This window comes from Coregonus lavaretus (genome assembly GCF_964263955.1).
Source record: "Coregonus lavaretus genome assembly, chromosome: 5".
Taxonomy (NCBI): Eukaryota; Metazoa; Chordata; class Actinopteri; order Salmoniformes; family Salmonidae; genus Coregonus; species Coregonus lavaretus.
This window is the reverse complement of record NC_139992.1, coordinates 46,798,984-46,815,047: the sequence shown is the minus strand read 5'-3', so window position 1 is coordinate 46,815,047 and position 16,064 is coordinate 46,798,984. Positions and strand designations below refer to the sequence as shown.

Genomic DNA, 16,064 nt, shown 5'->3' with positions numbered 1-16,064 from the left:
ACATTGTCTGGTGTAATAAAGAAGGTATGTCATATATGCAGTGATGACATTTGGCTGTCTAAGAATGTTAATAAAGAAAGCGTAGAGCATGGTCTATAATAAAGAATTGATTAGAACAATGTTTGGGTATTGTCTGGTTTTATGAAGACAACGTTGTAATGACGTTAGAGAATCGTCTCTTTGTAATAGAATCAGTGTGATGACAGCGTCAGGCCTTAGAGGACTTGTCACTCGTCCCTCTCTTTACATCCTCAACTCTATCCTCTCTCCCTCACTCTACCTCCGTACACTGCTTAACTCTTCATGCTTATTTAAATGTCTGTTTCTTCCTTTTAGTCACACTTTATCTCACTCTGTTTCTTTCCCCCCCCCCTCCCCCCCCCCCCTCCCCTCCTCCCTCCCTCCCCTCCTCCTGATATGTCCTCCCTATACTCCTCACCTCCCTTAATCTCTCCATCCTCCTCCCTTCCTCCCTCCTCTCCTCCCTCCCTCCCTCCCCTCCCCCCCCTCCCTCCCTCCTGATATGTCCTCCCTTTACTCCTCACCTCCCCTAATCTCTCCATCCTCCTCCCTCCCTCCCTCTTTTCTTCCTCTCTCAGTTTCTCATCTATCTATCTTCGTGGGGCCATGCGGAGCTGCAGTCCTGGGAGAGTGGTTGCTTGGGACCCATTATTTTTTTATTTACAGTTCCTTTCTCCCTCTCTCAACCCACACTACCTTTTCCCTCACTCTCTCACAAACACTCTCTCGCATATTCACACTCACTCACTGTTTCTCTCTCTCTCTAATCCTCTAGCCACCTCTGCCCACACAACTCCACAACAGCACCTCTGAGCCAATCACTATGCACAACTCTGCAAGAGTCAATCACAATTCAACACGGCTGGCCCCGAGAGCCAATGGGAGCCTCCAGGCTCGAAATGGGAGCCAATCATCTTCCCGATGATTCATCAGCTGAAAGTGGGTAGTAATCAGTGTTACATGGTTGCTGGGGCTAAGCCAATCAAATGTACATGTGCAGTATCCTTGGTAACATGGTTGGTTTTATGTAACGGGAGGCTAAAATGACCGCAGCAGCGTGAATAGCTCAGTGCAGTATTGATCGAAGGGTGAAACATGGTTTTACTCCTGAATACCTCCAGTGTGTCGGTTAGGTAACAGAAGCGCAGGTACTTTACATCAGAGGGCATAACATACGTCAGCTATAGGCCAGGGTTAGAGTAGATGGTGGGAGTGTGGAGAGCTGTCGAAGAGTGTTAGGGAGTGTCAGTGTGTGTGTGTGTTCCCTGAAATTGTGTGTGTGTGTGTTGGACCCACTTGACGGACAGGGCATCTCTCCCACGTTCCTGTAGAACAGTGTTATTCAAACCTTTTCAGCGGGGACCCCATTTTGTCCACCAGAATTTCTGGGGACACAATTTTTCCCCCAATAATTTCTCGCAACCCTACCCTAACCCAAATATAATGACATAACCTTAAAATCTGTACATTTTTACATCAACAAATAACCTTCATTATATTTTCTTCTCTTATCAAAATGAAAAGAAACCAATAAATTCATTTACTCAATAAAATTGTATTTTTTTTTAATGATCTTTCCGAAAAACGTATATTGTCTCATCCAATAATCTGTACTCTAAATTTGTTTTCCTTTTTATTGACCCCACTGATGTTCCCCTAGTGGGGTCGTGACCCCGACTTTGAATACCACTGCTGTAGAATATGATAAGATGCTAATGTAGCCTTTTGCATGCATACACATTCACAAGCATATCATACATGCATGAAAAGCATACTAACACAAGCACAAACACATACCACACACACATCACACACACACACACACAAATACACACACACACACACACACACACACACTGTAAACGTAGGGGCGGGACTACTCACGTAAGCTTCATAGTCACACGACTGGAAGATGAGCTTCTCAGGGTGGTGCTGCCAGTACTGCACTGGAGTGGACGAGGTGGCCTCGTTGGGAGGACGCAACGTGATTGGCTCGCACCATTCGCCTTGCTGAAACGACAACCAATGGCAAGATCAGACACAGGCCAGGGATGAGGAATCACACCCGATTACAAGGAAAAGGATTGGGTACAAACTTAAATCAAGCATATTCTGAGCTGACATATCTAGTCTGTCGGATATGTGCTGCGGTTTGCTGCTAACCACAAGGTACTATGACGTAACAGGTTCTATCCAGACTGACTGAACATGAAAAGCTTAACAACAACGCTTGAAGAACATTTAAAAAACATTTTGAGTCCCTCAATGTGTTTCTATGGGCCCTCCTCTCCTAATGCTAACTGCGTTTTAACAGTCTTAGAAGGGTCATATTGTGGCTGTTTTTAATGGCTTTTCATACCGTTTAATTCCCCTAGCTAGCGCTATGACGCTCACACTTCCCCTAGCACTTTGTGGAAAATGCACTATCCTTCTTTCTTTCATAACTTTCATCAGAAACAGCGATATATATTTAGCTACTGTACTTTTCCCTTAGCCAATATATTCTAAATAAAATGGAAATTATCATGAATAAATGGATTTTTATTATTAACAAATATAATGTACATTTATATCACGTACATTGACAATTGACTGTGACTGTTCGTCACGTACATTGACATTGTCACGTACATAGACAACAACAGTATTTGATGCAAACTAGCATCACAGACAACTTACAGTATCATTTCTTGCAGAAGGTCTTTCTCCAACATCATGAGACTGATAAATAAATAGAAATAAGATCTAGGATCAGGACAACAAGAAGTTGGTTGATATCATAGAGTTAGATAGAGGGTGCACTTGCCACAAAGCCCGTTTTAGCATGGGCAGCGCCATTGAGGACTTTCACCAATGGAGATAGCCCTCAATGGCGCTGTCATGCTGTCATAGAAACCATTATGGCACATATGCAAAGATGTGGCCTCTATCCAACTCTATGGTTTATAATAATCAAGCAGACTATAATCACACAGGCAATGTTTACAGGAAGGCTGGGGTGTGAGAAAATCCTCCCGTCACAGTTTCATAATCAAAGTCCCATGGCAGGTGCTGATACACGACTATACGGGAGTGCTTGTTTGTTTGTGTTTATTTGATTGTGTGTTTGTGTGTCATTTCCTTCTGCGTCTTAATGAGATACTCTGGAGGTGAGGTAATCAGGGATAATGACATTGGGGTAAAAAGCTGCAGGGTGAGCCCTAGAGGAGGATCAGAACAGATCATCTACTCCATGACACTGGGTTACTCTAACTGTCTAAATGACAGAGAGGGGGGGGGGGGGGGGGGGGGGGGGGGGGGGGAGATAGATAGAGTGTCGGAGAGCAGTCATAAAGACCAGTGAGAGAAAGTGAGAGAGAGAGCAGGGCATGATCTCTGACTGCCTCAGTAGTAATGAGGGGGAGCAGGGAATGATCTCTGACTGCCTCTGTAGCAATGGGGGAGGGGAACAGGGCATGATCTCTGACTGCCTCAGTAGTAATGGGGGGGAACAGGGAATGATCTCTGACTGCCTCAGTAGTAATGGGGGGGGGGGGGGGGGGGGAAGCTGGGCATGATCTCTGACTGCCTCAGTAGCAATGGGGGGGAACAGGGCATGATATCTGACTGCCTCAGTAGTAATGGGGGGGAACAGGGAATGATCTCTGACTGCCTCAGTAGTAATGGGGGGAACAGGGCATGATCTCTGACTGCCTCAGTAGTAATGAGGGGGAGCAGGGCATGATCTCTGACTGCCTCAGTAGTAATGGGGGAGAACAGGGCATGATCTCTGACTGCCTCAGTAGTAATGGGGGGAACAGGGCATGATCTCTGACTGCCTCAGTAGTAATGGGGGGGAACAGGGAATGATCTCTGACTGCCTCAGTAGTAATGGGGGGGGGGGGGGGGGGGGGGGGGAAGCTGGGCATGATCTCTGACTGCCTCAGTAGCAATGGGGGGGAACAGGGCATGATATCTGACTGCCTCAGTAGTAATGGGGGGGAACAGGGAATGATCTCTGACTGCCTCAGTAGTAATGGGGGGGAGCAGGGCATGATCTCTGACTGCCTCAGTAGTAATGAGGGGGAGCAGGGCATGATCTCTGACTGCCTCAGTAGTAATGGGGGAGAACAGGGCATGATCTCTGACTGCCTCAGTAGTAATGAGGGGGAACAGGGCATGATCTCTGACTGCCTCAGTAGTTATGAGGGGGAACAGGGCATCATCTCTGACTGCCTCAGTAGTAATGGGGGGGGGGGGGGGGGGGGAGCAGGGGATGATCTCTGACTGCCTCAGTAGTAATGGGGGGGGGGGGATCTGGGCATGATCTCTGACTGCCTCAGTAGCAATGGGGGGGAACAGGGCATGATCTCTGACTGCCTCAGTAGTAATGGGAGGGAACAGGGAATGATCTCTGACTGCCTCCGTAGTAATGGGGGGAACAGGGCATGATCTCTGATTGCCTCAGTAGTAATGAGGGGGAACAGGGCATGATCTCTGACTGCCTCAGCAGTAATGGGGGGGTTGAGGGCATGATCTCTGACTGCCTCAGTAGTAATTAGGGGGAGCAGGACATGATCTCTGACTGCCTCAGTAGTAATGGGGGAGAACAGGACATGATCTCTGACTGCCTCAGTAGTAATGAGGGGGGAACAGGGCATGATCTCTGACTGCCTCAGTAGTTATGAGGGGGAACAGGGCATGATCTCTGACTGCCTCAGTAGTAATGAGGGGGAACAGGTCATGATCTCTGACTGCCTCAGTAGTAATGGGGGGAACAGGGCATGATCTCTGACTGCCTCAGTAGTAATGAGGGGGAACAGGGCATGATCTCTGACTGCCTCAGCAGTAATGAGGGGGAACAGGTCATGATCTCTGACTGCCTCAGTAGTAATGGGGGGAACAGGGCATGATCTCTGACTGCCTCAGTAGTAATGAGGGGGAACAGGGCATGATCTCTGACTGCCTCAGTAGTAATGGGGGGGAACAGGGAATGATCTCTGACTGCCTCAGTAGTAATGGGGGGGGGGGGGGGGGGGAAGCTGGGCATGATCTCTGACTGCCTCAGTAGCAATGGGGGGGAACAGGGCATGATATCTGACTGCCTCAGTAGTAATGGGGGGGAACAGGGAATGATCTCTGACTGCCTCAGTAGTAATGAGGGGGAGCAGGGCATGATCTCTGACTGCCTCAGTAGTAATGGGGGAGAACAGGGCATGATCTCTGACTGCCTCAGTAGTAATGGGGGGGAACAGGGCATGATCTCTGACTGCCTCAGTAGTAATGAGGGGGAGCAGGGCATGATCTCTGACTGCCTCAGTAGTAATGGGGGAGAACAGGGCATGATCTCTGACTGCCTCAGTAGTAATGAGGGGGAACAGGGCATGATCTCTGACTGCCTCAGTAGTTATGAGGGGGAACAGGGCATCATCTCTGACTGCCTCAGTAGTAATGGGGGGGGGGGGGGGGGGGAGCAGGGGATGATCTCTGACTGCCTCAGTAGTAATGGGGGGGGGGGGGATCTGGGCATGATCTCTGACTGCCTCAGTAGCAATGGGGGGGAACAGGGCATGATCTCTGACTGCCTCAGTAGTAATGGGAGGGAACAGGGAATGATCTCTGACTGCCTCCGTAGTAATGGGGGGAACAGGGCATGATCTCTGATTGCCTCAGTAGTAATGAGGGGGACTGGGCATGATCTCTGACTGCCTCAGCAGTAATGGGGGGGTTGAGGGCATGATCTCTGACTGCCTCAGTAGTAATTAGGGGGAGCAGGACATGATCTCTGACTGCCTCAGTAGTAATGGGGGGGGGGGGGGGGGGGAGCAGGGGATGATCTCTGACTGCCTCAGTAGTAATGGGGGGGGGGGGATCTGGGCATGATCTCTGACTGCCTCAGTAGCAATGGGGGGGAACAGGGCATGATCTCTGACTGCCTCCGTAGTAATGGGGGGAACAGGGCATGATCTCTGATTGCCTCAGTAGTAATGAGGGGGAACAGGGCATGATCTCTGACTGCCTCAGCAGTAATGGGGGGGTTGAGGGCATGATCTCTGACTGCCTCAGTAGTAATTAGGGGGAGCAGGACATGATCTCTGACTGCCTCAGTAGTAATGGGGGAGAACAGGACATGATCTCTGACTGCCTCAGTAGTAATGAGGGGGGAACAGGGCATGATCTCTGACTGCCTCAGTAGTTATGAGGGGGAACAGGGCATGATCTCTGACTGCCTCAGTAGTAATGAGGGGGAACAGGTCATGATCTCTGACTGCCTCAGTAGTAATGGGGGGAACAGGGCATGATCTCTGACTGCCTCAGTAGTAATGAGGGGGAACAGGGCATGATCTCTGACTGCCTCAGCAGTAATGAGGGGGAACAGGTCATGATCTCTGACTGCCTCAGTAGTAATGGGGGGAACAGGGCATGATCTCTGACTGCCTCAGTAGTAATGAGGGGGAACAGGGCATGATCTCTGACTGCCTCAGTAGTAATGGGGGGGAACAGGGAATGATCTCTGACTGCCTCAGTAGTAATGGGGGGGGGGGGGGGGAAGCTGGGCATGATCTCTGACTGCCTCAGTAGCAATGGGGGGGAACAGGGCATGATATCTGACTGCCTCAGTAGTAATGGGGGGGAACAGGGAATGATCTCTGACTGCCTCAGTAGTAATGGGGGGAACAGGGCATGATCTCTGACTGCCTCAGTAGTAATGAGGGGGAGCAGGGCATGATCTCTGACTGCCTCAGTAGTAATGGGGGAGAACAGGGCATGATCTCTGACTGCCTCAGTAGTAATGGGGGGAACAGGGCATGATCTCTGACTGCCTCAGTAGTAATGGGGGGGGGGGGGGGGGGGGGAAGCTGGGCATGATCTCTGACTGCCTCAGTAGCAATGGGGGGGAACAGGGCATGATATCTGACTGCCTCAGTAGTAATGGGGGGGAACAGGGAATGATCTCTGACTGCCTCAGTAGTAATGGGGGGAACAGGGCATGATCTCTGACTGCCTCAGTAGTAATGAGGGGGAGCAGGGCATGATCTCTGACTGCCTCAGTAGTAATGGGGGAGAACAGGGCATGATCTCTGACTGCCTCAGTAGTAATGAGGGGGAACAGGGCATGATCTCTGACTGCCTCAGTAGTTATGAGGGGGAACAGGGCATCATCTCTGACTGCCTCAGTAGTAATGGGGGGGGGGGGGGGGGGGAGCAGGGGATGATCTCTGACTGCCTCAGTAGTAATGGGGGGGGGGGGATCTGGGCATGATCTCTGACTGCCTCAGTAGCAATGGGGGGGAACAGGGCATGATCTCTGACTGCCTCAGTAGTAATGGGAGGGAACAGGGAATGATCTCTGACTGCCTCCGTAGTAATGGGGGGAACAGGGCATGATCTCTGATTGCCTCAGTAGTAATGAGGGGGAACAGGGCATGATCTCTGACTGCCTCAGCAGTAATGGGGGGGTTGAGGGCATGATCTCTGACTGCCTCAGTAGTAATTAGGGGGAGCAGGACATGATCTCTGACTGCCTCAGTAGTAATGGGGGAGAACAGGACATGATCTCTGACTGCCTCAGTAGTAATGAGGGGGGAACAGGGCATGATCTCTGACTGCCTCAGTAGTTATGAGGGGGAACAGGGCATGATCTCTGACTGCCTCAGTAGTAATGAGGGGGAACAGGTCATGATCTCTGACTGCCTCAGTAGTAATGGGGGGAACAGGGCATGATCTCTGACTGCCTCAGTAGTAATGAGGGGGAACAGGGCATGATCTCTGACTGCCTCAGCAGTAATGAGGGGGAACAGGTCATGATCTCTGACTGCCTCAGTAGTAATGGGGGGAACAGGGCATGATCTCTGACTGCCTCAGTAGTAATGAGGGGGAACAGGGCATGATCTCTGACTGCCTCAGTAGTAATGGGGGGGAACAGGGAATGATCTCTGACTGCCTCAGTAGTAATGGGGGGGGGGGGGGGGGAAGCTGGGCATGATCTCTGACTGCCTCAGTAGCAATGGGGGGGAACAGGGCATGATATCTGACTGCCTCAGTAGTAATGGGGGGGAACAGGGAATGATCTCTGACTGCCTCAGTAGTAATGGGGGGAACAGGGCATGATCTCTGACTGCCTCAGTAGTAATGAGGGGGAGCAGGGCATGATCTCTGACTGCCTCAGTAGTAATGGGGGAGAACAGGGCATGATCTCTGACTGCCTCAGTAGTAATGGGGGGGAACAGGGCATGATCTCTGACTGCCTCAGTAGTAATGAGGGGGAGCAGGGCATGATCTCTGACTGCCTCAGTAGTAATGGGGGAGAACAGGGCATGATCTCTGACTGCCTCAGTAGTAATGAGGGGGAACAGGGCATGATCTCTGACTGCCTCAGTAGTTATGAGGGGGAACAGGGCATCATCTCTGACTGCCTCAGTAGTAATGGGGGGGGGGGGGGGGAGCAGGGGATGATCTCTGACTGCCTCAGTAGTAATGGGGGGGGGGGATCTGGGCATGATCTCTGACTGCCTCAGTAGCAATGGGGGGGAACAGGGCATGATCTCTGACTGCCTCAGTAGTAATGGGAGGGAACAGGGAATGATCTCTGACTGCCTCCGTAGTAATGGGGGGAACAGGGCATGATCTCTGATTGCCTCAGTAGTAATGAGGGGGAACAGGGCATGATCTCTGACTGCCTCAGCAGTAATGGGGGGGTTGAGGGCATGATCTCTGACTGCCTCAGTAGTAATTAGGGGGAGCAGGACATGATCTCTGACTGCCTCAGTAGTAATGGGGGGGGGGGGGGGGGAGCAGGGGATGATCTCTGACTGCCTCAGTAGTAATGGGGGGGGGGGGATCTGGGCATGATCTCTGACTGCCTCAGTAGCAATGGGGGGGAACAGGGCATGATCTCTGACTGCCTCAGTAGTAATGGGAGGGAACAGGGAATGATCTCTGACTGCCTCCGTAGTAATGGGGGGAACAGGGCATGATCTCTGATTGCCTCAGTAGTAATGAGGGGGAACAGGGCATGATCTCTGACTGCCTCAGCAGTAATGGGGGGGTTGAGGGCATGATCTCTGACTGCCTCAGTAGTAATTAGGGGGAGCAGGACATGATCTCTGACTGCCTCAGTAGTAATGGGGGAGAACAGGACATGATCTCTGACTGCCTCAGTAGTAATGAGGGGGGAACAGGGCATGATCTCTGACTGCCTCAGTAGTTATGAGGGGGAACAGGGCATGATCTCTGACTGCCTCAGTAGTAATGAGGGGGAACAGGTCATGATCTCTGACTGCCTCAGTAGTAATGGGGGGAACAGGGCATGATCTCTGACTGCCTCAGTAGTAATGAGGGGGAACAGGGCATGATCTCTGACTGCCTCAGCAGTAATGAGGGGGAACAGGTCATGATCTCTGACTGCCTCAGTAGTAATGGGGGGAACAGGGCATGATCTCTGACTGCCTCAGTAGTAATGAGGGGGAACAGGGCATGATCTCTGACTGCCTCAGTAGTAATGGGGGGGAACAGGGAATGATCTCTGACTGCCTCAGTAGTAATGGGGGGGGGGGGGGGGGAAGCTGGGCATGATCTCTGACTGCCTCAGTAGCAATGGGGGGGAACAGGGCATGATATCTGACTGCCTCAGTAGTAATGGGGGGGAACAGGGAATGATCTCTGACTGCCTCAGTAGTAATGGGGGGAACAGGGCATGATCTCTGACTGCCTCAGTAGTAATGAGGGGGAGCAGGGCATGATCTCTGACTGCCTCAGTAGTAATGGGGGAGAACAGGGCATGATCTCTGACTGCCTCAGTAGTAATGGGGGGGAACAGGGCATGATCTCTGACTGCCTCAGTAGTAATGAGGGGGAACAGGGCATGATCTCTGACTGCCTCAGTAGTTATGAGGGGGAACAGGGCATCATCTCTGACTGCCTCAGTAGTAATGGGGGGGGGGGGGAGCAGGGGATGATCTCTGACTGCCTCAGTAGTAATGGGGGGGGGGGGGGGGGGGGCTGGGCATGATCTCTGACTGCCTCAGTAGCAATGGGGGGGAACAGGGCATGATCTCTGACTGCCTCAGTAGTAATGGGAGGGAACAGGGAATGATCTCTGACTGCCTCCGTAGTAATGGGGGGAACAGGGCATGATCTCTGACTGCCTCAGTAGTAATGAGGGGGAACAGGGCATGATCTCTGACTGCCTCAGCAGTAATGGGGGGGTTGAGGGCATGATCTCTGACTGCCTCAGTAGTAATTAGGGGGAGCAGGACATGATCTCTGACTGCCTCAGTAGTAATGGGGGAGAACAGGACATGATCTCTGACTGCCTCAGTAGTAATGAGGGGGGAACAGGGCATGATCTCTGACTGCCTCAGTAGTTATGAGGGGGAACAGGGCATGATCTCTGACTGCCTCAGTAGTAATGAGGGGGAGCAGGGCATGATCTCTGACTGCCTCAGTAGTAATGGGGGAGAACAGGGCATGATCTCTGACTGCCTCAGTAGTAATGGGGGGGAACAGGGCATGATCTCTGACTGCCTCAGTAGTAATGAGGGGGAACAGGGCATGATCTCTGACTGCCTCAGTAGTTATGAGGGGGAACAGGGCATCATCTCTGACTGCCTCAGTAGTAATGGAGGGGGGGGGGGAGCAGGGGATGATCTCTGACTGCCTCAGTAGTAATGGGGGGGGGGGGGGGGGGCTGGGCATGATCTCTGACTGCCTCAGTAGCAATGGGGGGGAACAGGGCATGATCTCTGACTGCCTCAGTAGTAATGGGAGGGAACAGGGAATGATCTCTGACTGCCTCCATAGTAATGGGGGGAACAGGGCATGATCTCTGACTGCCTCAGTAGTAATGAGGGGGAACAGGGCATGATCTCTGACTGCCTCAGCAGTAATGGGGGGGTTGAGGGCATGATCTCTGACTGCCTCAGTAGTAATTAGGGGGAGCAGGACATGATCTCTGACTGCCTCAGTAGTAATGGGGGAGAACAGGACATGATCTCTGACTGCCTCAGTAGTAATGAGGGGGGAACAGGGCATGATCTCTGACTGCCTCAGTAGTTATGAGGGGGAACAGGGCATGATCTCTGACTGCCTCAGTAGTAATGAGGGGGAACAGGTCATGATCTCTGACTGCCTCAGTAGTAATGGGGGGAACAGGGCATGATCTCTGACTGCCTCAGTAGTAATGAGGGGGAACAGGGCATGATCTCTGACTGCCTCAGCAGTAATGAGGGGGAACAGGTCATGATCTCTGACTGCCTCAGTAGTAATTAGGGGGAGCAGGACATGATCTCTGACTTCCTCAGTAGTAATGGGGGGGAGCTGGGCATGATCTCTGACTGCCTCAGTATCAATGGGGGGGAACAGGGCATGATCTCTGACTGCCTCAGTAGTAATGGGGGGGAACAGGGAATGAGCTTTGACTGCCTCAGTAGTAATGGGGGGAACAGGGCATGATCTCTGACTGCCTCAGTAGTAATGGGGGGGAACAGGGCATGATCTCTGACTGCCTCAGTAGTAATGGGGGGGGGGGGGGGTGAGCTGGGCATGATCTCTGGCTGCCTCAGTAGTAATGGGGGAGAACAGGGCATGATCTCTGATGCCTCAGTAGTAATGAGGGGGAACAGGGCATGATCTCTGACTGCCTCAGTAGTTATGAGGGGGAACAGGGCATGATCTCTGACTGCCTCAGTAGTAATGAGGGGGAACAGGTCATGATATCTGACTGCCTCAGTAGTAATGAGGGGGAACAGGTCATGATCTCTGACTGCCTCAGTTGTAATGAGGGGGGGAACAGGGCATGATCTCTGACTGCCTCAGTAGTAATGGGGGGAGCAGGGCATGATCTCTGACTGCCTCAGTAGTAATGAGGGGGAACAGGGCATGATCTCTGACTGCCTCAGTAGTAATGAGGGGGAACAGGGCATGATCTCTGACTGCCTCAGCAGTAATGGGGGGGAACAGGGCATGATCTCTGACTGCCTCAGTAGTAATGAGGGGGAGCAGGGCATGATCTCTGACTGCCTCAGTAGTAATGGGGGAGAACAGGGCATGATCTCTGACTGCCTCAGTAGTAATGAGGGGGAACAGGGCATGATCTCTGACTGCCTCAGTAGTTATGAGGGGGAACAGGGCATGATCTCTGACTGCCTCAGCAGTAATGAGGGGGAACAGGTAATGATCTCTGACTGCCTCAGTAGTAATGAGGGGGAACAGGTCATGATCTCTGACTGCCTCAGCAGTAATGAGGGAGAGGCAATGTGGCGGGAAAAGAGGGAGAAAGGGAGAGATGAGGAAAAGGAGAGGAAAGTAAAACGTCAGAGAGAGAGAGAGAGTATGTGAGAGGGAGAGGAATAGAGAAGTATCTCTCCATAATGATCCCCTCTACAAGACCTTGCTGACTCACTGCACTCACCTCAGCGCTGCTCTAAAGAGGCCAATGTTGGGAGTCGTGACACAAACGCACTTCAAGGAGTCAGTCGTGTATAAACATCAGTGTGTGTCTGGTGTGACAAGCTCTGTGAATCACACACACTTGCGCACACTCACTCTCACACACACTCCGGACGGACCCTAATTGGGGAAGATCAAAGGAACGCTTAAGAGCAGCTGCTCCCCCAGATGCCTCTGACTCACCGACCGTGCTTTCATAGGTCGCTGGAGAGGTTGAATAGGATGCTAATGGATTTTGCTAGAGAGGTTACCATCCTGTACCATGCATGCTTATATATATAAGTTAAATGGCATGCTAATAAAGGTTGGTAGAGCAGTTACGCTACCGTATAGGGCAGGGTTCCCCAATAGACAGAAACACCTTATTTACATAACTATTCAGACCCTTTGCTATGAGACTCGAAATTGAGCTCAGGTGCATCCTGTTTCCATTGATCATCCTTGAGATGTTTCTACAACTTGATTGGAGTCCACCTGTGGTAAATTCAATTGATTGGACATGATTTGGAAAGGCACACACCTGTCTATATAAGGTCCCACAGTTGACAGTGCATGTCAGAGCAAAAACCAAGGAATTGTCCATAGAGCTCAGAGACAGGATTGTGTCGAGGCACAGATTTGGGGAAGGGTACCAAAACATTTCTGCAGCATTGAAGGTCCCCAAGAACACAGTGGCCTCCATCATTCTTAAATGGGAGAAGATTGGAACCACCAAAACTAGAGCTGGCCGCCTGACCAAACTGAGCAATCAGGGGAGAAGGGCCTTGGTTAGGGAGGTGACCAAGAACCCGATGGTCACTCTGACAGAGCTCCAGAGTTCCTCTGTGGATATGGGAGAACCTTCCAGAAGGACAACCATCTCTGCAGCACTCCACCAATCAGGCCTTTATGGTAGAGTGTCCAGACGGAAGCCACTAATCAGTTTTGATGTGTTCACTACTTTTCTACAATGTAAAAAAATAGTAAAAATAAAGAAAAACCCTTGAATGAGTAGGTGTGTCCAAACGTTTGACTGGCACTGTATATAAACTCAGCAAAAAAAGAAACGTCCTCTCACTGTCAACTGCGTTTATTTTCAGCAAACTAAACATGTGTAAATATTTGTATGAACATAACAAGATTCAACAACTGAGACATAAACTGAACAAGTTCCACAGACATGTGACTAACAGAAATTGAATAATGTGTCCCTGAACAAAGGGGGGGTCAAACTCAAAAGTAAGAGTCAGTATCTGGTGTGGCCACCAGCTGCATTAAGTACTGCAGTACATCTCCTCCTCATGGACTGCACCAGATTTGCCAGTTCTTGCTGTGAGATGTTACCCCACACTTCCACCAAGGCACCTGCAAGTTCCCGGACATTTCTGGGGGGAATGGCCCTAGCCCTCACCCTCCGATCCAACAGGTCCCAGACGTGCTCAATGGGATTGAGATCCGGGCTCTTCGCTGGCCATGGCAGAACACTGACATTCCTGTCTTGCAGGAAATCACGCACAGAACGAGCAGTATGGCTGGTGGCATTGTCATGCTGGAGGGTCATGTCAGGATGAGCCTGCAGGAAGGGTACCACATGAGGGAGGAGGATGTCTTCTCTGTAACGCACAGCGTTGAGATTGCCTGCAATGACAACAAGCTCAGTCCGATGATGCTATGACACACTGCCCCAGACCATGACGGACCCTCCACCTCCAAAACGATCCCGCTCCAGAGTACAGGCCTCGGTGTAACGCTCATTCCTTCGACGATAAACGTGAATCCGACCATCACCCCTGGTGAGACAAAACCACGACTCGTCAGTGAAGAGTGTCTCCCGAGTGGCGCAGTGGTCTAAGGCACTGCATCGCAGTGCTAGCTGTGCCACTAGAGATCCTGGTTCGAATCCAGGCTCTGCTGTAGCCGGCCGCAACCGGGAGACCAATGGGGCGGCGCACAATTGGCCCAGCGTCGTCCAGGGTAGGGGAGGGAATGGCCGGCAGGGAGGTAGCTCAGTTGGTAGAGCATGGCGTTTGCAACGCCAGGGTTGTGGGTTCGATTCCTACGGGGGGCCAGTATGAAAATAAAAAAGAATAATGTATGCACTAACTGTAAGTCGCTCTGGATAAGAGTGTCTGCTAAATGTAAATGTAAGAGCACTTTTTGCCAGTCCTGTCTGGTCCAGCGATGGTGGGTTTGTGCCCATAGGTGACATTGTTGCCGGTGATGTATGGTGAGGACCTGCCTTACCACAGGCCTACAAGCCCTCAGTCCAGCCTCTCTCAGCCTATTGCGGACAGTCTGAGCACTGATGGAGGGATTGTGCGTTCCTGGTGTAACTCCGGCAGTTGTTGTTGCCATCCTGTACCTGCCCCGCAGGTGTGATGTTCGGATGTACCGATCCTGTGTAGGTGTTGTTACACGTAGTCTGCCACTGCGAGGACGATCAGCTGTCCGTCCTGTCTCCCTGTAGCTCTGTCTTAGGCGTCTCACAGTACAGACATTGCAATTTATTGCCCTGGCCACATCTGCAGTCCTCATGCCTCCTTGCAGCATGCCTAAGGCACGTTCACGCAGATGAGCAGGGACCCTCTGCATCTTTCTTTTGGTGTTTTTCAGAGTCAGTAGAAAGGCCTCTTTAGTGTCCTAAGTTTTCATAACTGTGACCTTAATTGCCTACCCCCTGTAAGCTGTTAGTGTCTTAACGACCGTTCCACCGGTGCATGTTCATTAATTGTTTATGGTTCATTGAACAAGCATGGGAAACAGTGTTTAAACCCTTTACAATGAAGATCTGTGAAGTTATTTGGATTTTTACGAATTATCTTTGAAAGACAGGGTCCTGAAAAAGGGAGTTTATATAATTTTCGTTGTTGGACATAAAATAAATTATCTCATAGTGATTTTAATCTGTTCCCAAGTACAGTAGTTTCCACGCATAAATAGAGGCATCTGTGATCGTATCCCAAAGTAATCAAGGTTTGAAATAATTATATTTTTATACAATACTATATCTGTTTGGGATTCTTGCGTATACAAATGATTTATAACTATGTCCGCCCCCCCCCCGACCATCCGAGAGGATTAATGATATGTCATATTATATTAATCATGACTCTTTCGTAGTTTGGTAGAGAGGTCAAATAGGGACACACAGGAAAATAATTGTGAGATTGTGAGAGGCTGCTGTTTCTTCCTCTTCCTTTCCCTCTTCCCCTCTCCTCCTTCCCCTCTCCCCCTCTTCTCCTTCCATCCCTCCCTCCCTCCCTCCCTCCCTCCCTCCCTCCCTCCCCCTTCCCCCTTCTCACCATGCTGACTTGGGCCATCTGCCGCTCCAGTTTGGAGCGAGGCACCTCCTCCAAGTAGTTGTCGTTGGAGCGCTGGCGGCGCCGTGCGTCCGCCTGCATGATGAGGTGCTGCACGTCCAACGAGCCCCCCGGGACGCCCGCAGTGGTGTACGCAGCCTGGCCCGGAAGGATCTGGGGAGGGGTGTTGCAGCCACCGGGCTCCTTGGAGGATGGATGGATGGACAGAGGGGAGGGGTTATTAAATGGTGTCTGTATCTAGAAAAGGAGAGGTCAAATCTGCCAAGACCACCACTACTGGCTATTCCCAATGAGGGCATGCCTCAAGGGAGGGTG

General features: G+C 51.1%; 1 protein-coding gene across 1 annotated transcript in view; it reads right to left on the bottom strand.

Moving 5' to 3' along the window:
* The window catches only part of LOC311129613 (ankyrin repeat and sterile alpha motif domain-containing protein 1B-like), a gene marked incomplete at its 5' end in the record, with an annotated part of 61,490 nt that overhangs the window by 11,981 nt on the left and 33,445 nt on the right, over nt 1–16,064 (bottom strand). Inside the window, 2 exon segments of the mRNA XM_084161954.1 lie at nt 1,902–2,031; nt 15,741–15,932. Of these exon segments, the coding sequence (XP_084018080.1) occupies nt 1,902–2,031; nt 15,741–15,932 (322 nt within the window).